Source organism: Zootoca vivipara, chromosome Z2 (assembly GCF_965207765.1).
Source record: "Zootoca vivipara chromosome Z2, rZooViv2.hap1.1, whole genome shotgun sequence".
NCBI classification, from domain to species: domain Eukaryota; kingdom Metazoa; phylum Chordata; class Lepidosauria; order Squamata; family Lacertidae; genus Zootoca; species Zootoca vivipara.
In genome coordinates this window covers 48276331-48298515 of record NC_142585.1, presented here as the reverse complement: position 1 = coordinate 48298515, position 22185 = coordinate 48276331, and the positions used below count along the sequence as shown (strand labels likewise).

Genomic DNA, 22185 nt, shown 5'->3' with positions numbered 1-22185 from the left:
TTCCAAGCACAATTCAAAGTGTTGGTGCTGACCTTTAAAGCCCTAAACTGCCTCGGCCCAGTATACCTTAAGGAGCTTCTCCACCCCCATCGCCGTTCTGCCTGGACACTGAGGTCCAACGCCGAGGGCCTTCTGGCGGTTCCCTCACTGTGAGAAGCAAAGCTACAGGGAACCAGGCAGAGGGCCTTCTCGGTAGAGACCTCCGAAGTTGCGTTCCGTGTCGGGGGAGGCAGGCGAGAGGCAGCGGCGGGAGAAGGTCTTCCCCGCCGTCGCCTTTCGCCCCGCACACAGCCGGCATCGGACGGGGCTTCGGAGACCTTCTCCGAAGCCCCGTTGCATGCCACTGCCAGTCCCGCAGAGCCTATAGGAACGCATTGGTTAAGTTTCAATGCATTCCTATGGGAAACTGGGACTCGCTAGACAAAAAATTCGTTATACGAATTGACCCGTGGAACGAATTAATTTCGTCTAGCGAGGCACCACTGTATTTGATTTCCTTTGTAATTTTGTATTTTTAATTTCCTTTGCATTCCTTGAGAGCCAGTGTGGTGTAGTGGTTTAAGAGCAGTAGACTCGTAGTCTGGGGAACCGGGTTCACGTCTCCGCTCCTCCACATGAAGCTTCTGGGTGACCTTGGGCTAGTCACACTTCTCTGAAGTCTCTTAGCCTCACTCACCTCACAGAGGGTTTGTTGTGGGGGAGGGAGGGAAAGGAGAATGTTAGCTGCTTTGAGACTCCTTCGGGTAGTGATAAAGCGGGATATCAAATCCAAACTCCTCCTCCTCTTCTTCTTCTTCTTCTTTCTTTGTATTATTCCTGGATCTGTTTTTGTAATTTTTAAAGTTTGCAAATAAAGATTTCATTTAATTTAAAAAGAAAAAGAAAAAAGAAAGGAAAATGTGCTCAGTTTCTTGGAACAGCAAATCTATGCAGCCATTCTACACAACCATTGGTGTTTGAGGGTATGTAATAAAAGTCAAATGTATATCCTCATAAAATCGACAACGTAGTAGTACATAAATAAGCTTATTTAACTTATATGCAGAATTCATCATGCGAAAGGCTGGACTAGATGAATCCCAAGCCGGAATTAAGATTGCCGGAAGAAATATCAACAACCTCAGATATGCAGATGACACAACCTTCATGGCAGAAAGTGAGGAGAAATTAAAGAACCTTTTAATGAGGGTGAAAGAGGAGAGCGCAAAATATGGTCTGAAGCTCAACATCAAAAAAACCAAGATCATGGCCACTGGTCCCATCACCTCCTGGCAAATAGAAGGGGAAGAAATGGAGGCAGTGAGAGATTTTACTTTCTTGGGCTCCTTGATCACTGCAGATGGTGACAGCAGTCACGAAATTAAAAGACGCCTGCTTCTTGGGAGAAAAGCAATGACAAACCTAGACAGCATCTTCAAAAGCAGAGACATCACCTTGCCTACAAAGGTCCGTATAGTTAAAGCTATGGTTTTCCCAGTAGTGATGTATGGAAGTGAGAGCTGAACCATAAAGAAGGCTGATCGCCGAAGAATGGATGCTTTTGAATTATGGTGCTGGAGGAGACTCTTGAGAGTCCCATGGACTGCAAGAAGATCAAACGTATCCATTCTGAAGGAAATCAGCCCTGAGTGCTCACTGGAAGGACAGATCGTGAAGCTGAGGCTCCAATACTTTGGCCACCTCATGAGAAGAGAAGAATCCTTGGAAAAGACCCTGATGTTGGGAAAGATGGCGAGCACATGGAGAAGGGGACGACAGAGGACGAGATGGTTGGACAGTGTTCTCGAAGCTACCAACATGAGTTTGACCAAACTGCAGTAGGCAGTGCAAGACAGGAGTGCCTGGTGTGCTCTGGTCCATGGGGTCATGAAGAGTCGGACACTGGTGGCGGCGGTGGCAGCGGCAAGGTCGGGGTTCTTTTCCCTCCTCCAAGGGCCCCCTCCTCTTCCTTGAGGTGGGGGCGACGGGGACAGCAACGGAGCGAGCGGACCCCTGTTCTCCTTTGCCTTGTTTTTCCTTCTTTCTCCTTTCTGCGGCGGCAGTGGCAGTGGGGCTGGGGCTTCCTTTTTCCTCCTCTGGCCTCCGGAGTACCTTGAGACCTTCCATCAGGTTCACAGGGTGGGGGTGGGGTCCGGCAGCTCCCCGGTTGCTGCAGTGTTGGCCCCCAGTGTCCGGGCGGTGGCGGGAGCCGTTTCGGTGGCTCGGGAGCCCATCCGGCAGCTCCTGCAGCGCTGGTCACTTTCAGCAGCTCCGCGGATCCGTACCGACCGCCATCTTATATAATAATAATAATAATTTATTATTTATACCCCACCCATCTGGCCGGGTCTCCCCAGCCACTCTGGGCGGCTTCCAACAGAAAAATACAACACAATAATCTATTAAACATTAAAAGCCTCCCTGAACAGGGCCGCCTTCAGATGTCTTCTAAAAGTCTGGTAGTTGTTTTCCTTTTTGACATCTGTTGGGAGGGCGTTCCACAGGGTGGGCGCCACCACCGAGAAGGCCCTCTGCCTAGTTCCCTGCAACTTGGCTTCTCGCAATGAGGGAACCGCCAGAAGGCCCTCGGTGCTGGACCTCAGTGTCCGGGCAGAATGATGGAGGTGGAGACGCTCCTTCAGAACACTCCTTCAGAACATCTTGCCTCGCCGGAAGTCCACAAGGCCCCCAGAGATGCGTCGCCTGCGGCATTCCGCCGTCGGCCGGAAGTGAGGTCTTGGCATGCGGCCGCGTGTCACCGAAAATGGTTATAGGTGTCATAGGTTCGCTGTCACTGCTCTAGTCCATGAGAGCTTGCACACTAATGTGTCCCTTAAGCATTACTGAAGCCTTTAAGCATGGGTTATATTGCAACTGCTCTTAAAAGCTAAACCACTAGCCCAATTACTATGTGGTGCACCACTTATGCCTACTGCCAATCTGTACGCATACAAAAAAATCCAATCAGGGTTCCTAAGAACAATTTTCCAAACGCCAAAAGGTGTGCCGAACGCAGATCTTCGATTGGAAACAGGCCTGCATAGAGTTGAAGCAAAGGTATGGCAATCTGCCTTTTACCTGTTGCTAAGACTTAACAAGGCACCCACTGGCCTCCTCCCTCTGATACACTGTGACAAATCCCTTAGGAAGCTGAAGCTGGCCCGATACGGACTCTCAGCAGAGCATCTCCTAAGTCTGGAAATGGGGAGGGCGAAAAATTTAATCAAGGAAAGAATCACTGACAATGAACTACAAAATGATTTTACCAGGCTCTCTACAAATTATCAACACCTATATGACCATCGAAAGATTTATTTGGCAAATTACCTGAAGTCGGTAGATAATCCTAAACATTTCTGGGCATTTTCTAGGGCCTGCTTCAACGTTCTCCCCTCAGCGCTATTAGCTGGTAGGTATAACAAGACTCCCTTTGATCAAAGATTATGCCCATGTAACAACAAAGAGATTGAAACAGGCACGTTTTGCTACACTGTTCGTTATACCAAGAGACGAGAAAAGAGCTAATTGAACTGCTCCTAGCCAAACAACCCGGTCGATCAGGAGAGGCTTACACCAATTACAGTGGTACCTTGACTTACGAATGACTTGACTTGCGAATGTTTCGAGTTACGAACAGAGTTCGTCCGCCATTTTGGATGCAGTTTAGATAGGATTTTTTCGACTTAGGAATTTTATTAATCCCCCCCCCATTAGCTTCAACTTACGAAGGTCCATTCGGAACGGATTAAATTCGTAAGTCGAGGTACCACTGTATCTGCTAGCTGACACAGATATAGAGACCACCAGGGCTGTAATATGTTATAAAAATTTAAAACTGTGTAGTGCTCAATATTATTACAACCTAAGTATTGAATTGTATTACTCTTTTGCTGGTCTTTGACCGTATTAAAGTTTTACTTACTGCATGGGTGGTCAATGTGGTGCCAAATCCAGGGATGATGGTAACCCACCATCCGGAGGGCACACACTGGCGACGGTGGCAAAATGCCTTGTGTTCATTCATTCATTCATTCATTGCTACTGATTACCGTTATACAGTGGTACCTCGACTTACGAACGACTCAACAACCGAATTTTTCGACTTACAAATGGGGGTAATGGCGACACGCTTACGAATGTCTCAACATCTGAAAGGAAATTGCGGCAGTTGTAGATAGGGATTTTTCGACTTACGAATTTTTAGATAGGGTTGCTTCCAACTTACGAATTTTTCCGTTTCCAATGCATTCCTATGGGAAATCACGTTTCCAATGGCGTTTTTCGGCTTACGAATTTTTCGACCTACGAAGGTGCCTTCGGAATGGATTGAATTCGTAAGTCGAGGCACCACTGTATTCCGGCGTATAAGATGACTGGGCGTAGAAGAAGACCCCCTAACTTTTCCAGTTAAAATATAGAGTTTGGGATTTACTCGACCCAGAATATAAGATGACCCCCGACTTTTGAGAAGATTTTCCTGGGTTAAAAAGTAGTCTTATATGCAGGAATATACAGTAAGTTTATTAAACAGCATTTCAATGGGAAATTTGCTGTGGAAAGTTTTCCACCCCACATCACTATGTGGCCTGCTCTGTTCCAACTGCCATTTCTCTCTCTCTCCCCCCCCCCCTCACATGCCAGTCCTTGACAGCAAAGCAATAGATCTCATGAATGCTTTGATGCGTCTGAATCAGATACGGCCTGGATTGCAGTACAAGCTCCTTTCTCAGTCAGGCCCGGTCCATGCCCCGGTCTTCACCATGTCAGTTGATGTGGACGGCACAACATATGAAGCTTCAGGGCCTTCCAAGAAAACTGCCAAGCTTCATGTCGCAGTGAAGGTAAAGTTGTGTGGCAGAGCATGGAACATTGCACTCTCCAAGCAGGGGTCAGAATCTATGGGGAATAAAAACTGTGATAAGGCTGAAATGTAGATGCAGTGGTACCTCGCTAGAGGAACGCCTCGCACAACGGAAAAAGCGCAAGACGAAAACATTTTGCGATTTATTTATTTTTGGCAGACTCGCTAGACGGAAGTTTTCTTTTTCTTTTCTTTTTAATATATATTAAACACAAAAACACACACAAATTAAACACAGCAGAACACATTAAATTACAAACACTACAATAAGAAAAAGATAACAAATCAATCTTCTATCATGAATATTTATCGACTTCCTCCATTCCCTCCCAACTTCCTTAGTACCAAATCTTGATTCCAATCTTTTTAATAGTTATCTAAACCTGTTAATACTCTTAATGGCTTATCAGTACTGTAGATCTCTTATACTTATCTCAAAATACAATTCTAGTTAAATCTTTAAACTCAATACAATAGCAACAGTTAACCAAATCTTAATATATAATAATAACTTAAGTAATCCTCTTCTACAACCTTCTTTTACTTCCAAATCTTTAGCTAAATACTGCTAATCTTACAATTCTTCTCTAGATAAACTTTAAATTTCTTCCAATCTTCTTCCACTGCTTCTTCTCCCCGGTCCCGGAGTCTCCCAGTCAGCTCGGACAGTTCCATGAATTCTATCAGCTTCAACTGCCAGTCGTCCACCGTATGTGTATCTTCAGTTTTCCAATTCCTTGCCAGTACAATTCTAGCTGCTGTTGTGGCATACAGAAAATATGTAATATCTTTCTTGGGTAATTCCTCTCTAATTATCCCAAGTAAAAAAGCTTCTGGTTTCTTAACAAAAAAAAAAATTCAGCACTTTCTTCAATTCATTATAAATCTTGTCCCAGAAGCTCTTTACTTGGGGACATGTCCACCACATATGGTAAAAGGTTCCTTCCACATTCTTAAATTTCCAACATTTATTATCCTATACATCATCATATTTTCTTTCCATGCATTACGTGCAGTAAACTTCATATTCTTGCTAGACGAAGAAGGGTGCCGCGAGGAGGAGAACGTCAGACCAAGCCTCCTCCAGGGAGCCCGCCCACCTCGTGCTTCTGCCGCCGCCATCACCCGGCTTCTGCAGGGACTTGGCAATTGGCGCCGGCGCACCGGAACGGCAGCCGAGCAGCAGCCGGATTCCCCCCTCACTCTCACCTTAAGCCTTCATGCACGGGAGAGCTGCCAACCAGACATCCTGCCTCCCTTCGTGCGAATGGGCTGTCTGGTTGGGCGCGAGGGTCCGGCTGCTGGGGAAGGAGGGAGGGAGCCTCTCCCTGGCCCTCCTCCTGCTTGCCCCTCCCCAGAGCCTTTAAAACTACCGGCCGTGGCAGGTGAGTTAGAATCATAGAATCGTAGAGTTGGAAGAGACCACAAGGGCCATCCAGTCCAGCCCCCTGCCAAGCAGGAAACACCATCAAAGCATTCTTGACATATGCCTGTCAAGCCTCCGCTTAAAGACCTCCAAAGAAGGAGAATCCACCACACTCCTTGGCAGCAAATTCCACTGCCGAACAGCTCTTACTGTCAGGAAGTTCTTCCTAATGTTTAGGTGGAATCTTCTTTCTTGTAGCTTGAATCCATTGCTCCGTGTCCGCTTCTCTGGAGCAGCAGAAAACAACCTTTCTCCCTCCTCTATATGACATCCTTTTATATATTTGAACATGGCTATCACATCACCCCTTAACCTTCTCTTCTCCAGGCTAAACATGCCCAGCTCCCTAAGCTGTTCCTCATAAGGCATCGTTTCCAGGCCTTTCACCATTTTGGTTGCCCTCTTCTGGACACGTTCCAGCTTGTCAGTCTCCTTCTTGAACTGTGGTGCCCAGAACTGGACACAGTACTCCAGGTGAGGTCTGACCAGAGCAGAATACAGTGGTACTATTACTTCCCTTGATCTAGACGCTATACTCCAATTGATGCAGCCCAGAATTACATTGGCTTTTTGAGCTGCTGCATCACACTGTTGACTCATGTCAAGTTTGTGGTCTACTAAGACTCCTAGATCCTTTTCACATGGACTGTTCTCAAGCCAGGTGTCCCCCATCCTGTATTTGTGCCTTTCATTCCCCCCCCCCCCAAGTGTAGTACTTTACATTTCTCCCTGTTAAAATTCATCTTGTTTCCTATGGCCCAGTTGTCTAATCTGTTAAGGTCATTTTGAAGTGTGATCCTGTCCTCTGGGGTATTAGCCACCCCTCCCAATTTGGTATCGTCTGCAAACTTGCTCAGGATGCCCTCAAGCCCATCATCCAAGTCATTGATGAAGATGTTGAATAAGACTGGGCCCAAGACAGAACCCTGTGGCACCCCACTAGTCACCACTCTCCAGGATGAGGAGGAGCCATTGATTAGCACCCTTTGGGTTCGGTCAGTCAGCCAGTTACAAATCCACTGAATGGTGGTAGCATTGTCTAGCCTGCATTTTACCAGCTTATTTACAAGAATATCATGCAGCACCTTGTCAAAGGCCTTGCTGAAATCAAGATAGGCTACATCCACAGCGTTCCCTTCATCTACCAGGCTTGTAATTCTGTCAAAAAATGAGATCGGATTAGTCTGACATGACTTTTTTTTTCAGAAACCCATGCTGACTTTTAGTGATTACAGTGTTTCTTTCTAGGTGCTCACAGACTTCTTAACCATAATATTGTTTCTTTAACTTTCCCATTCTATCTCTCAATTAAACGCAGATAAAAAGATAAACAAAATATAGGACATGACATGGACTTCTAACATTTTGATTCTATTCATCCTAATATCTTTTTAGTTTTTTATTTTTATATCGCTTTTCCTTATACAACAAGAGTTATTCTATTGCAAAGGCTGCGCTGATGTTGCATCGCTTTTTTAGATACAGTGGTACCTCGCTAGATGAATGCCCTGCTAGACTAATTTTTTGCTAGACGAATGGGTTTTGCGATTGGTGGTTGCCTCTCAAGACGAATTCATTTTGTGAAAATTTCGTCTAGCGAATTGCGGTTTCCCATAGGAATGCATTGAAATTCAATTAATGCGTTCCTATGGGCAAAAAATAAATAAAAAATTCAATGCATTCCTATGGGATTCGCAGGACGGATTTTTCGCAAAACGAATTGACTCACATAATGAATTAAATTCATCTTGCGAGGCACCACTGTAATTCCTCAATGAAACTATTTCTCGGATGGTCTTTTATTTTTTCCGACAGGTAAGCCAGTTCCATATATTCTAAGATTTTATAGAACCATTCTTTTTTGTTAGGTGCTATTATATCTTTCCAGTGAGAAGCTATCAGTGTTTTGGAGCAGGAGAAGTGTATATAAACTTTCTTTGCTGGGGTTTTTTTTTTTGGTATATCTGGAGTGGTTATACCTATAAGATACGCTTCTGGTGTTTTGCGGAATTTGATTTTAAATATCTGTTCTACTTCTGCATGGATTTCACTCCAGAATTTTGCCACTTTATCACATTCCCACCAGATGTGATACCAAGTGCTGGGAAGCTGCTATTGGGCTTGTAACGTCTTAAGGGTTCCCACGGCCGTGGTTCAAGAATCCTCCGGCGCCCCCCCCCCCATGGCGGCAGTAGCGCACGGCTGAGGGGCAGAGATTAAGGATGGTGGAGCAGAGCCCACCTCCGCAGACGGGGCTGCTCGGCCTCCCGCCCTGGACCAGCCCCTCCTTGGTGCCTCCCTCCAGCGGCCGCTCCGGGACGCGGCGGTGGCGCGCGGCCATTGAGCTTCCTCCATGAAGCAGAATCAGTGATACTCCTGCCTAGAGTGGCAGCAGGCGCGTGGTGCCACCCTAGGCAGGAGTCTCGCTGATTCTGCTTCATGGAGGAAGCTCAATGGCCACGCGCTACTGTCGTCGTGGGGGTGGGGAGACGCCGGCAGCAGCTGCTCCCAGACACCAGACGTTCGGCGCCCCTTTCGCGCCCCTGGTGGCCAGGCGCCCTGGCGCCTTTTGCCACCCAGCCCGGGCCTAGAGACGGCCCTGTATTGGGCACAGGAAATACTCTAGTTCAGCCTTTCCCAGTCTGGTGCCCTCCAGGTGCTTTGGACTACAACTCCCATCAGCCCTAGTGAGCTGGCACCAGGTTGGGGTAAGGCTGCTCCTTCCTCCTCTTCAACAGGTCAAACAATGGAATTCAATTCAGGTCACCCTAAAAAAATGCATGGTGTGTTTGGGGTTTTCTTAAAAGTGGAGAGAGGGGCAGGTTCAAAATCCTACCTAGTCACAAATGTGATTTTTCTTTTCTTTCTTGATGTACATACAGGTTTTGCAAGCAATGGGCTACCCCACCGGTTTCGATGTGGACATGGAATGTACAAGCTCAGATGAGAAGTCAGACACGGAAGGCAAAAACGAGACAGTCTCTTCAAACTCAAGCAATAATACTGGAAACTCTACAATTGACACCTCTGCTACGTTGGAGGTGGTGGTTCAGTCGTCATCCAGTGAGGGAGTGGGATATAAGCAGGAAACACCATCAAAGTATTCCTGACAGATGGCTGTCAGGACACCTCCAAAGGAGACTCCACCACACTCCTTGGCAGCAAATTCCATTGTCAAACAGCTATTACTGTCAGGAAGTTCTTCCTAATGTTGAGGTGGAATCTTCTTTCTTGAAGTTTGAATCCATCGCTCCGTGTCCGCTTCTCTGGAGCAGCAGAAAACAACAGGTGTCGCCCATCCTGTATTTGTGCCTTTCATTTTTTTTGCCCAATAAAGAAGATTCCACCTAAACATTAGGAAGAACTTCCTGACAGTAGGAGCTGTTCGGCAGTGGAATTTGCTGCCAAGGAGTGTGGTGGAGTCTCCTCCTTTGGAGGTCTTTAAGCAGAGGCTTGACAGCCATATGTCAAGAATGCTTTGATGGTGCTTCCTGCTTGGCAGGGGGTTGGACTGGATGGCCCTTGTGGTCTCTTCCAGCTCTATGATTCTATGCGAATACTTCTAAGCCCTTGAACTCATTGCACAATTACAAAATGGTACAGTGGTACCTTGACTTACGAATGACTCGACCTATGAATGTTTCGAGTTACGAACAGAGTTCCGTCCGCCGTTTTGGCTGCGGTTTAGATAGGATTTTTTCGACTTGCGGTTTTTTAAATAAAAAAATCCCCATTGGCTTCGACTTACGAATTTTTCGACTTACGAAGGTCCGTTAGGAACGGATTAAATTCGTAAGTCGAGGTACCGCTGTATTGCTTTTCTGCTCTTTTGTGGCATTCCTCATGACGGACCACATGATGCTGTGGCGCTATGTCTCTTGGATACCTGAACAGTGTGCTCACTTACAGCAAGGATGTTTCACACCCCTGCACAACAGTGGTGGAAAACCTGTGGCCTCCCAGATAGAGCTCGACTTAGTCCCAGCAAGCATGGCTCTTTGTCAGAGGGGTACAGCCAGATCTACTGTTAGCAAACACGGGTTACTGTGTGGGGCATGAGCATGGAGCAGGTAAGGTGATCTGTAGCTTCGGAGCAGGTGCTGGCTGGTAACTGGAAACCCTGGCTTGCTCTGGCTGTGCTCGAGTTGGCCTTTTCATAGAATCATAGAATCCTGTCCTCTGGGGTATTAGCCACCCCTCCCAATTTGGTGTCATCTGCAAACTTGCTCAGGATGCCCTCAAGCCCATCAAGCCCTTATTCTTAATTATTCTTAATTGCCCATGTAAGTCAGACGGCATAGCAAAGGTTTCAGCATGTATTTAAAAGCTGAGACAGAAGGTGCCTGTGGAATCTCTAGTGGCAGAGCGTTCCACAGGACTGTGCCGGTAGGACTAGAGGCTCAGCTTCTTGTTATTCTCAGAAGGACCCTCGCCAACATAAAGAACAACTGTGACACTCCTGCAGACACATCTGAGTGTTTGAACTTCTAGACCCAAGTTGTCCAGAGCTTTGTAAATGAATACAAGGGCCTTGACCCTGGCTCAGTAGCAGATGGGCAGCCAGTGCAGATGCCTGAACAAGGGGGTCACATCCTGTCGGCCAGGTGACCCCACCAGCAACCTGGCCACTGCACTCTGCAGTCGCTGGAGCCTCAGAACCAGACCCAAGGGCAGCCCCACACAGAGCACATTGCACCAGTGCAGCCTCAAAGTTACCAAATGCCTGGAATACAATTGTCAGGCCATCCCCCAGAGGGCTTTGTTTTCCAGCTGCCACACAATTTCATAAGCAATAGGGCCGCCGGATAAATTTTGGCTTACAAATACATGTTTACGGCAACATGCGAAACTTGAAACAGGTGTAAAATAAAAAAATTCCTTCAGTAGCACCTTAAAGACCAACTAAGTTTATATTTTGGTATGAGCTTTCGTGTGCATGCACACTTCTTCAGATACACTTCTTCAGTATCTGAAGAAGTGTGCATGCACACGAAAGCTCATACCAAAATATAAACTTAGTTGGTCTTTAAGGTGCTACTGAAGGAATTTTTTAATTTTGCTTCGACTCAGACCAACACGGCTACCTACCTGTAATTGAAACAGGTGTGTTAGCTCAGTTATTAATGTGGTCCACAGGCACTGCTAGCACACCTGTCTTCATTGCTGCATTTGTGTGCGCGCGTTTGTGTGTTTGCCAGTTGGCTTCTTGTTGTTTAGTCGTTAAGTCGTGTCCGACTCTTCGTGACCCCATGGACCAGAGCACACCAGGCACTCCTGTCTTCCACTGCCTCCCGCAGTTTGGTCAGACTCATGTTGGTAGCTTCGAGAACACTGTCCAACCTTATCTGGTCCTCTGTCGTCCCCTTCTCCTAGTGCCTTCCATCTTTCCCAACATCAGGGTCTTTTCCAGGGAGTCTTCTCTTCTCATGAGGTGGCCAAAGTATTGGAGCATGTTGGTAGCTTCGAGAACACTGTCCTACCATCTCATCCTCTGTCGTCCCGTTCTCCTTGTGCCCTCCATCTCAGGGCTGATTTCCTTCAGAATGGATAAGTTTGATCTTCTTGCAGTCCATAGGACTCTCAAGAGTCTCCTCCAGCACCATAATTCAAAAGCATCAATTCTTCGGCGATCAGCCTTCTTCATGGTCCAGCTCTCACTTCCATACATCACTACTGGGAAAACCATAGCTTTAACTATACGGACCTTTGTAGGCAAGGTGATGTCTCTGCTTTATAAGATGCTGTCTAGGTTTGTCATTGCTTTTCTCCCAAGAAGCAGGCGTCTTTTAATTTCGTGACTGCTATCACCATCTGCAGTGATCATGGAACCCAAGAAAGTCAAATCTCTCACTGCCTCCATTTCTTCCCCTTCTATTTGCGAGGAAGTGATGGGACCAGTGGCCATGATCTTAGGTTTTTTTTTATGTTGAGCTTCAGACCATATTTTGCGCTCTCCTCTTTCACCCTCATTAAAAGGTTCTTTAATTCCTCCTCACTTTCTGTGTCATCAGCATATCTGAGGTTGTTGATATTTCTTCCGGCAATCTTAATTCCGGCTTGGGATTCATCCAGTCCAGCCTTTTGCATGATGAATTCTGCATATATGTTAAATAAGCAGGGAGAGAATATACAGCCTTGTACTCCTTTCCCAATTTTGAACCAATAAGTTATTCTGTATCCAGTTCTAACTGTAGCTTCTTGTCCCACATAGAGATTTCTCAGGAGACAGATGAGGTGATCAGGCACTCACATTTCTTTAAGAGCTTGCCATAGTTTGCTGTGGTCAACACAGTCAAATGCTTTTGCATAGTCAATGAAGCAGAAGTAGATGTTTTTTCTGGATGGGCGTGTTAGCTCAATAATTCAGGTGGTCCATAGGCACTGCTAGCACACCTGTCTTCGTTGCTGCATTTCGTGTGTGCGCGTTTGTGTGTTTGCCAGTTGGCTATCCATCCCTTACTCAGAGATCAGGATCTCCTGGAAGATATCTGGTTTACCAGACACAGATCACCAAGGATTTCTGACTCCTTCCTCCCCTCCCCCCCCAAGTTCTTCGGCTGAGCAATTCTCAGACACCTGTTCCTTAATCCTGAGTGTGTGCCCCCTCCTCCTCCTCCTGCCCCTGTGGTCTGCGGGGTGGGGTGGGGTGGGGAACAAGGTTTTGAAGTCTGCCTGTCCCTGCCTTAAAAGTACAGTGGTGCCTCAACTTACGAATTTAATCCGTTCCGAAGGCATTTTCGTAAGTCGAAAAATTCGTCGAAAAACGCCATTGGAAACGTCGAAAAACACCATTGGAAATGTGATTTCCCCTAGGAATGCATTGGAAACAGAAAAATTCGTAAGTCGAAGCAACCCTATCTAAAAATTCGGAAGTTGAAAAATCCCTAGCCCGGTTTTTTTTCTGGATGTCAAAACATTTGTAAGCGCGTGGCCCTTACCCCCATTTGTAAGTCGAAAAATTCAGTTGTTGAGTCGTTCGTAAGTCGAGGTACCACTGTATGTCGAAACAAAAAATAAAAAAATTCATTCCAGCAGCACCTTAGAGACCAACTAAGTTTGTCATTCTTACCAAGTCTACGCTCAACACAGCAATACTTCGGGGGCCTATATATGATGATACACATGGTATCTGAGGTACCCACACATTTCAAGGTGCAAATTTAACACATTTTAGGTGTGGATGCCCTTTGGAACCGGCGTTTACTAATGACAAACTTAGTTGGTCTCTATTTGGGGGGGGGATAATTTTTATTACATTTTCCAAATAAACAACAAATAAAAATTTATTTATTTTTTTACATTCCACCCTATATACCCCTCTCATTTCCATCTCGCTCTGCCGAGCTGTGACTTCCCTCCCTCCCTTCATTCGGCTTTCTTGTTTCCTCTTATCTCGCAGTTACTTTATACTAAACATAAATTAAATTCATAGGATTTATTTCAGTCCTGCAAGTGTCTTTAAACTTATACAGTTCTTCTCTATGTAATCAATGAATTTACTTCAGTACCCCTGGAACTTTGCATCTCCTTGGTTTAGGATCCCACAGGGGCACCTTTGCTAGCTCTGCATAGTCAAACATTTTCGTCCGCCACTCCTCAATTGTTGGTAACTCATGTAATTTCCATTTTTGGGCTAGCAATGTCCTCGCCACAGTTGTGGCATACATGAATATTCTCTTATTACCCTTTGCTATCTCCTCTCCCATTAGTCCCAATAAGAAAGCTTCGGGGTTTTTGGGGAAAGTGAAACATCTTTTTCAACTCATTATATATCATTACCCAAAATCCATTTACTTTCTCACATGTCCACCACATATGATAAAGACAAACTTAGTTGGTCTCTAAGGTGCTAATGGAAGGAATTTTTTAATTTTTTGTTTCGACTACGTCTGACCAACACGGCTACCTACCTGTAATTAAAAGTACAGTCTGTGTGTCTGTATCTTGGGCCAGTTCAGTTTGATTTGCTTGACTTTGACGTCTTTTACTTTGCTCAGGTAAGAACTCAGGGTCCCATCCTCACAGCTAGTGGCAAGAATCCGGTGATGGAGCTCAACGAGAAGCGGCGAGGTCTCAAGTATGAGCTCATTTCCGAGACAGGCGGCAGCCATGACAAGCGCTTCGTGATGGAGGTGAGGAGAAGCGAAGCATATGGTGGCCTCCTGGCCTCAGTTTTGCTTTATGGCACCTTTGGGTTTTTTTGTTTTTTGTTTTAATGTTTTAAAAAAACTTTATTGAGATTTTAATTAAAACATATCAAATAGTAACAAAACAAATTAAAACAAATCAACTCAAAATATAAAAATTCATACAGATATCATACTTCCAAATTTACATCTGAAAAGTACCGGTAATTGATATCTAATACATAATTCGACTAAACCTTCCTGTCTAGTCTTTTCCTCTATAACATCCAAATAAAAACTTACACTTAATATTTCTCTTAAACATCCTGGAGAGTAGTGACTAGTGGGGTGCCACAGGGTTCTGTCTTGGGCCCAGTCTTATTCAACATCTTCATCAATGACTTGGATGATGGGCTTGAGGGCATCCTGAGCAAGTTTGCAGACGACACCAAACTGGGAGGGGTGGCTAATACCCCAGAGGACAGGCTCACACTTCAAAATGACCTTAACAGATTAGGCAATTGGGCCAAAGCAAACAAGATGAATTTTAACAAGGAGAAATGTAAAGTACTACACTTGGGGGGGGGGGGGAGAAAGGCACAAATACAGGATGGGAGACACCTGGCTTGAGAGCAGTACATGTGAAAAGGATCTAGGAGTCTTGGTAGACCACAAACTTGACATGAGTCAACAGTGATGCAGCAGCTCGAAAAGCCAATGCAATTCTGGGCTGCATCAAGAGGAGTATAGCATCTAGATCAAGGGAAGTAAGAGTACCACTGTATTCTGCTCTGGTCAGACCTCACCTGGAGTACTGTGTCCAGTTCTGGGCACCACAGTTCAAGAAGGATACTGACAAGCTGGAACGTGTCCAGAGGAGGGCAACCAAAATGGTGAAAGGCCTGGAAACGATGCCTTATGAGGAACAGCTTAGGGAGCTGGGTATGTTTAGCCTGGAGAAGAGAAGGTTAAGGGGTGATATGATAGTCATGTTCAAATATATAAAAGGATGTCATATAGAGGAGGGAGAAAGGTTGTTTTCTGCTGCTCCAGAGAAGCGGACACGGAGCAATGGATTCAAGCTACAAGAAAGAAGATTCCACCTAAACATTAGGAAGAACTTCCTGACAGTAAGAGCTGTTCGGCAGTGGAATTTGCTACCAAGGAGTGTGGTGGAGTCTCCTTCTTTGGAGGTCTTTAAGCAGAGGCTTGACAGGCATATGTCAAGAATGCTTTGATGGTGTTTCCTGCTTGGCAGGGGGTTGGACTGGATGGCCCTTGTGGTCTCTTCCAACTCTCTGATTCTATGATCCTGTTTCCAGGTAGAAGTAGATGGGCAGAAGTTCCGAGGGGCTGGTCCCAACAAGAAGGTGGCCAAGGCTAGTGCAGCTCTGGCAGCTCTCGACAAGCTCTTCTCCGGCCCCAACGCAGCTGCCAACAAAAAGAAGAAGATTCTGCCCCAGGTGAGGCTTGTCTGGGTGAGCCGCTTCTTCTTGCTAGTGCCGCATGAACGAGGTTGCTGACTCCCGATAGCAGGCCAACTGCCCTCATTGCCTGTGTGGTTCCACTGGGCCCAGAAGCATACCTGCCAAGTCTCCCGTGGAAAAATCCGGGATCAGCAGCCGCACGACACCGGAAGTTGCGTAGACGCAACTTCCTGTGTCGCTTTGCCCATCTATGGGCACCAAAAATGGCCGGCGCCAGTGCCAGAAGTCGCATCTGCGCATGTCCAGAAGTGCGTAGACGCAACCTCTGGTGTCGCTTTGCCCATCTATGGGCACCAGAAAATGGCCGGCGCCAGTGCCAGAAGTTGCGTCTACGCATGTCCAGAAGTGCGTAGACGCAGCTTCCGGTGTCGGCGCTGGCCATTTTCGGTGCCCATAGATGGGCAAGGCGACACCGGAAGTTGCGCCTACGCACTTATGGACATGCGTAGACGCGACTTCTGGCGCCGACCATTTTCGGTGCCCATAGATGGGCAAAGTTGCGTCTACGCAACTTCCGGTGTCGCGTGGCTGCCGATCCCGGATTTCACCACGAGATACTTGGCAGGTATGTTTCTGGGCCAGATTCCTGGATTCTGGGCCGATCCCAGATTTCTCCACGGGGTACTTGGCAGCTATGCAGTTGCTGGAAGCCACAAGAGGGGAGAGTTGCTCTTGTGCTCAGGTTCTGCTTGCAGGCTTCCTTTGGGGGCACCTGGGAACAGGATGATGGACTAAGGACCCATTTCCCTCATCCAGCCGGCTTTTATTATGCTCTTACGTTCCATGAGCTTGGTGCTCTCTTGAATGAGGAGGCAACATCAGATTTTGAGCACTACTCTGGGTGTCCTGAATAGCCCAGGTGTCCAGCTACCTGGGATCCATTTTGCCGCTGGCCATCTTTCCTTGGTTGTGCCTCATCTGCATTTTTCTCTCCATGCAGACAAAAGGGATCGTAAACCCAGCCATGTCTGCAGCGGTCCAAGTGGCTCGAGGAAGAGGGAGAGGTGCCCTCACACGAGGCGCTTTTGTTGGGGCAACAGCTGCCACTGGTTACCTAGCACCAGGTATGACCAAGCCAGGCTTGTTCCCCAGTTGTTGCAATGGAGAGCCAAGCTCTGCTGCAGGGGTCAACCCCACATCTCGGGAGCACTGGGTCAAGCTTTGCATGGGGCAGGAATGGGGACCGACTCACCCCCCAACCTCCAGGAGTTGCTGCACTCCAGATCCCAGCAGCCAGAATGTCCCAACAGTCAAGGGCAAGGCTCCCCAATCTAAGGCCCGGGGGCCGGATGCGGCCCAATTGCCTTCTCAATCCGGCCCGCAGATGGTCCGGCAATCAGCATGTTTTTACATGAGTAGAATGTGTCCTTTTATTTTAAATGCATCTCTGGGTTATTTGTGGGACCTGCCTGGTGTTTTTACATGAGTAGAATGTGTCCTTTTATTTAAAACTAGCTGGCCCGGCCACGCGTTGCTGTAGGTCATCCCTGCGATTCTCCCCACCCTCATGACATATCCCACCCCTCCTCCCTCCAACCCCCTGGCTCATCCTTGTGTTTTGATAGGATACCCTTCCCTGTTTTCCCCGGGGAGTGATGTCCCCTCCCCCCTGTATCTCCATACATTGCCCCTGCGCATGCTTCATGAACATTTTTATATATTTAGATTTAAAAAATTTAAAATAAGAACATGAGAAGCAGAAGTTATTATAAATGCATCTCTGGGGTATTTGTGGGGCATAGGAATCTGTTCATATTTTTTTAAAAATATATAGTCCGCCCCCCCCCCCCAAGGTCTGAGGGACAATGGACCAGCCCCCTGCTGAAAAAGTTTGCTGACCCCTGATTTTAGAATGTCGCAGGTGCCCCAACCCTGGCTGAGAGGATGGGAGGATTCTGAGCAGCACCAATGTGGTATTGTTGTGAAGATGTCTTGACTAGGACTTGGGAGAGAACAGGGTTCAATTCCTCATTTCGCCAAAAAGCTCACTGGGGACGGGCTCAACGGGGACGTTGGGACGGGCACTGCCTTCTCTCTGCCTGACCTCCCTCCCCCCAAGGCCCTCTTGAGCTCCTTGGAGAAAAAGGTGGAATGTAAATGCAATAGATATATAATAAATAAACAGAAAGGCTTTCATCCCGTTTTGATTTTTAAGCTCACCAGCAGGTAACACTGGCCTAGCCTGTACTTTAAGCATGTTTCTCTGCTCTTAATGAATGTGCCACCTACTCCCACTTTGTGGCACTTTTTGTGGCTAGGCAGAGCTGCAGCCAGCAATGTACTTTGGAATAGCAAAATAGGCATCTGTTTTGGATTAAATTGATGCTTCCATCTTCACTGAGTGCAAACCTTTGGAGACTTCCTACATTTTTGAAGATCTCTCCACCCTCCCCCAAAATACCAACCACCAAGCAAACCTGGGGGTTATGAGCAGTGCTTTCCCCCCCCCCCAAGGGGCAATCAAGGGTACACAGTACAGACACCTCTTTTTGTTGTTAAAAAGGGTGGCACTTACTGTAACAACTTCATGGTGAGAAAAAAAGCACTGGTTATGAGTGCACTAGGGTGATGACTTTTTCAATTTTTTTCCTCAAAAATTATTTCCTGTAGCACAAATGGATGAACTTTTGCCTATTAATGACTAAAATGAGGTATATTCCATTGAAATATTTAAAAAGGTCACGCACAAACAGTTATTATTATTTTTTGTATGCCGTTTTACCATTTCATAAAATTGTATTAACAATCTATATATATAAAAATGTAAAAATCGTGAAAGTGCGTGTTCCACTTTTCTCCGTAACCGCTTGACCGATCGTCCTTAAATTTTGACACAATGATCCAGGCCACTCCCGAAGCGTTGTTAGGGGAAAAAAATCCCTCAAATTTCACACCTGGGTAGGTAGAAACCTGCTTTTCCACAAAGTAAAACAGTGCCCTCAAGTGGAATTCCTCCCACAGTACACCCCCTCCCTTCCTGTGAAATCTACACCACACCCACAATCCAAATAATGACATTATCAACCAAGCAACTGAAACCACCAAGGCGGCCATTATCAGACCCCTAGGCCCCTGCCAGGCTGCTAGGCCCCCACTAGGCGGGGGGGGGGAGATAGAGAGGGCGAGCGCCCGGATCGCAGGTCGCAGCACGACCTTTGTTTTATGTAGGCCCCTGCTATTTCCCTGTATCATAATTTGATGAGCTTTCATTAAAGATTAGATGAAATCTTACTTTCAAAGAGATTTGATTAAAAAAACCTCACGCACAAAATGATTTTAAGAAATTTATTGATCAGTTTTTTGACCATTTTTCAAGTCACTGTAAGCAGATATGAAATCGAACCCAAGCTTTAGAGTCACATATATACAACATTATATAGGGTCATCAAACACACAAGGAAGCTTTTTTTAGCTGCAGTAACAGTATAGACGCCGCTAGAGGACGAAGTTTTGCTACCTCTCCTGTAGGTTCTTTTCCCAGCATGCCCGGCAGGGTCTGCTGGCTGAGTTTTGAGGTCCTGAAAAGGGGCTTTTACCTTGCGCAGGTGTGACATTTGTATACCCCATGTTGCTAAGAACACTCCCCATTGTGGAATGTGTGTTGTGTCCAAATTTGATACGAAATATATATAGAATTGTTCATTCAATTTTATGAAATGGTAAAACGGCATACAAAATTTTTTTTTATGGTTTGTGTGTGACCTTTTTAAAAATTTCCATGGAATATACCTCATTTTAGTCATTAATAGGCAAAAGTTCATCTATTTGTGCTACAGGAAATAACTGTTGAGGGAAAAAATTGAAAAAGTCATCACCCTAGTGTAAATGCATGAAGGCTTCTGAGGTCCCCTTCAAGTATCTGCTTCTTCTCAACACTCTGCCATGACAAATCAGTTTTGCCCCCCTCCATGTGTTTATGTTGCAGGCTATGGGGCAACTTATGGATACAGCACAGCTACTGCCGCACCAGCTTACGGTATGTACAGCCTCTTCCTTACGTGACCCCACAGGCCATGTTGTATGTATGTACAGTGGTGCCTCGCTAGACGAATTTAATTCGTCCAGCGAGTTGCTTCGTATAGCGAAAAATTTGTTTTGCGAAGCGGCTCCCATAGTAACGCATTGAAGTGCGGTTTCCCATAGGGTGCCTCGCAAGACTCGCCTTGTCTTGCGAAGCGCGCCATAGGAAACTTCGTCTTGCGAGACTCCATTGAAATCACAAAATGCTTTCGTTTTGTGAGTTTTTTGTGAGGTATTCGTCTAGCGAGGTACCACTGTACAGTATTTATTATCTCATGGGGCGTGAGCCAAAGGCTCTTCTGGGAGCGGCCTGGGAGGAATCATTGACTCCCTGGCGACGTTGATAAACCGCAGCACCTCATTTTGTGTCTCTGGAAGGCTGTTTGCCCCTGCCGTGGCTCTTTTTCTGGTTGGAGTAGCTTTTTCCTCCCTCCTCCTGCTTCTGCCTGACTGTGAAGGGTTGCTTGTTCTAACTGCCTGTTCCCCTTTCATACCAGAACTTGAACCTCTCTCTTCCCCTGCCTGAGTAGCTCTCCTACCTTCTTACAGCCATCTCGTACTCCATTCAAAGGAACCCAAAGAGCCAATGCTCAACTGACTTGAATCGCCCAACCCTCCCCCAAAATAGCTGGCTTATTGGTGGCTGTAGTGTACAGCTTTATTGCAATCTGCAGCGAACCAGCTCTTTGTCACTGCTGTATTTTGGGGGACACACAGACCCAGTGTTGAAGTCACACAGTCCTGGGTCCCTTTCATGTTAACGGAGTCATCGTTGTTGGGGTGTGGTGGTGGTGAAGTTCACGCACTTGAGGATGTGTACCCATTGCTCTCCTCGGCTGGTCTTGGCGAGAGGCAGCGGTCCACAGTGGCAGATCTCATCATAAGCAACAATAGCTGCAGTGGCTGTTACATGAGCAGCAGGGTGATGACTTTTTTACAACCTCATTTCCCTGTATCATAATTTGATGAGCTTTCATTAAAGATTAGATAAAATATTACTTTGAAAGAGATTGATTTAAAAATAAACCTCACGCACAAAACGATTTAAAAAATCTTATTTATCAGTTTTTCGACCATTTTTGAAGTCCCTGTAAGCTGATATAAAATGGAACCCAAGCTTGAGAGTCACATATATACAACATTATATAGGTAGCACCTTAGAGACCAACTAAGTTTGTCATAGGTATGAGCTTGTGTGTATCTGAAGAAGTGTGCATGCACACGAAAGCTCATACCTATGACAAACTTAGTTGGTCTCTAAGGTGCTACTGGAAGGATTTTTTATTTTTATTTTGACTGCGTCAGACCAACACGGCTACCTACCTGTAACTAACATTATATAGGGACATCAAACACACAAGGAAGCTTTTTTTAGCTGCAGTAACAGTATAGACGCCGTTAGAGGACGAACTTTTGCTACTTCTCCTATAGGTTCTTTTCCCAGCATGCCTGGCAGGGTCTGCTGGCTGATTTTTGAGGTCCCAAAAAGGGGCTTTTACCTTGCGCAGGTGTAACATTTGTATAGCCTATTTTGCTAAGAACACTCCCCATTGTGGATTGTGGTGTTGTGTCCAAATTTGATACGGAATATATATAGAATTGTTAATACAATTTTATGAAACGGTAAAACGGCATCCAAAAAAATTAAAAATGGTTTGTGCGTGACCTTTTTAAAAATTTCCATGGAATATACCTCATTTTAGTCATTAATAGGCAAAAGTTCATCCATTTGTGCTACAGGAAATAATTTTTGAGAAAAATAAAAATGAAAAAGTCATCACCCTAATGAGCAGTGTGATATGTGAACTATTCCTCCTACAGGATTGTGTGAGCAAGTCCAATTGGCTCTGCTGACTCCCCTGCCCACAAACAAACAAAAAACTAGGCAGTGCCACTTGGTGTGTTGAGCAAAAGAACCTCAACACTCCTTCCTCCGAAAGTGTATACCGTAGTTCTCCCCCCCATGCAACAACAACAACCTTGTCTTGTTTAATTGGGGGCGGGGGACCGGGACCCTGGCTCTTTGGATTACTTTGAATGTAGTTTTATGCAGCAATGAGAGCAAAGCCCATTGGAGTCAGCGATACGGTCCGGCTCAATACAGGGCCTTGGAATCCCAACTGCCCCCCTTCCCTGAATCATTTGCTGTGACACATTTCTCCTCTGAAGGAGTCTGAAGCTTTTGTTTTTTTGAGGATACAGTGGTGCCTCGCAAGAAGAATTTAATTCATTCCGTGAGTCAGTTCGTTTTGCGAAAAGTCCGTCTTGCGCATCACGGTTTCCCAT

The 22185-nt window shown here is 46.0% G+C and overlaps 1 protein-coding gene across 6 annotated transcripts in view; it reads left to right on the top strand.

Moving 5' to 3' along the window:
- The window catches only part of STRBP (spermatid perinuclear RNA binding protein), a 114773-nt gene that overhangs the window by 81728 nt on the left and 10860 nt on the right, over window positions 1-22185 (top strand). For all 6 annotated transcript variants that reach the window (XM_060270404.2, XM_060270412.2, XM_060270413.2 and 3 more), the window contains 6 exons: window positions 4621-4820; window positions 9149-9307; window positions 14264-14398; window positions 15715-15855; window positions 16820-16943; window positions 19805-19855. In XM_060270404.2, the coding sequence (XP_060126387.1) occupies window positions 4621-4820; window positions 9149-9307; window positions 14264-14398; window positions 15715-15855; window positions 16820-16943; window positions 19805-19855 (810 nt within the window). The remainder of the gene's footprint in view (window positions 1-4620; window positions 4821-9148; window positions 9308-14263; window positions 14399-15714; window positions 15856-16819; window positions 16944-19804; window positions 19856-22185) is intronic.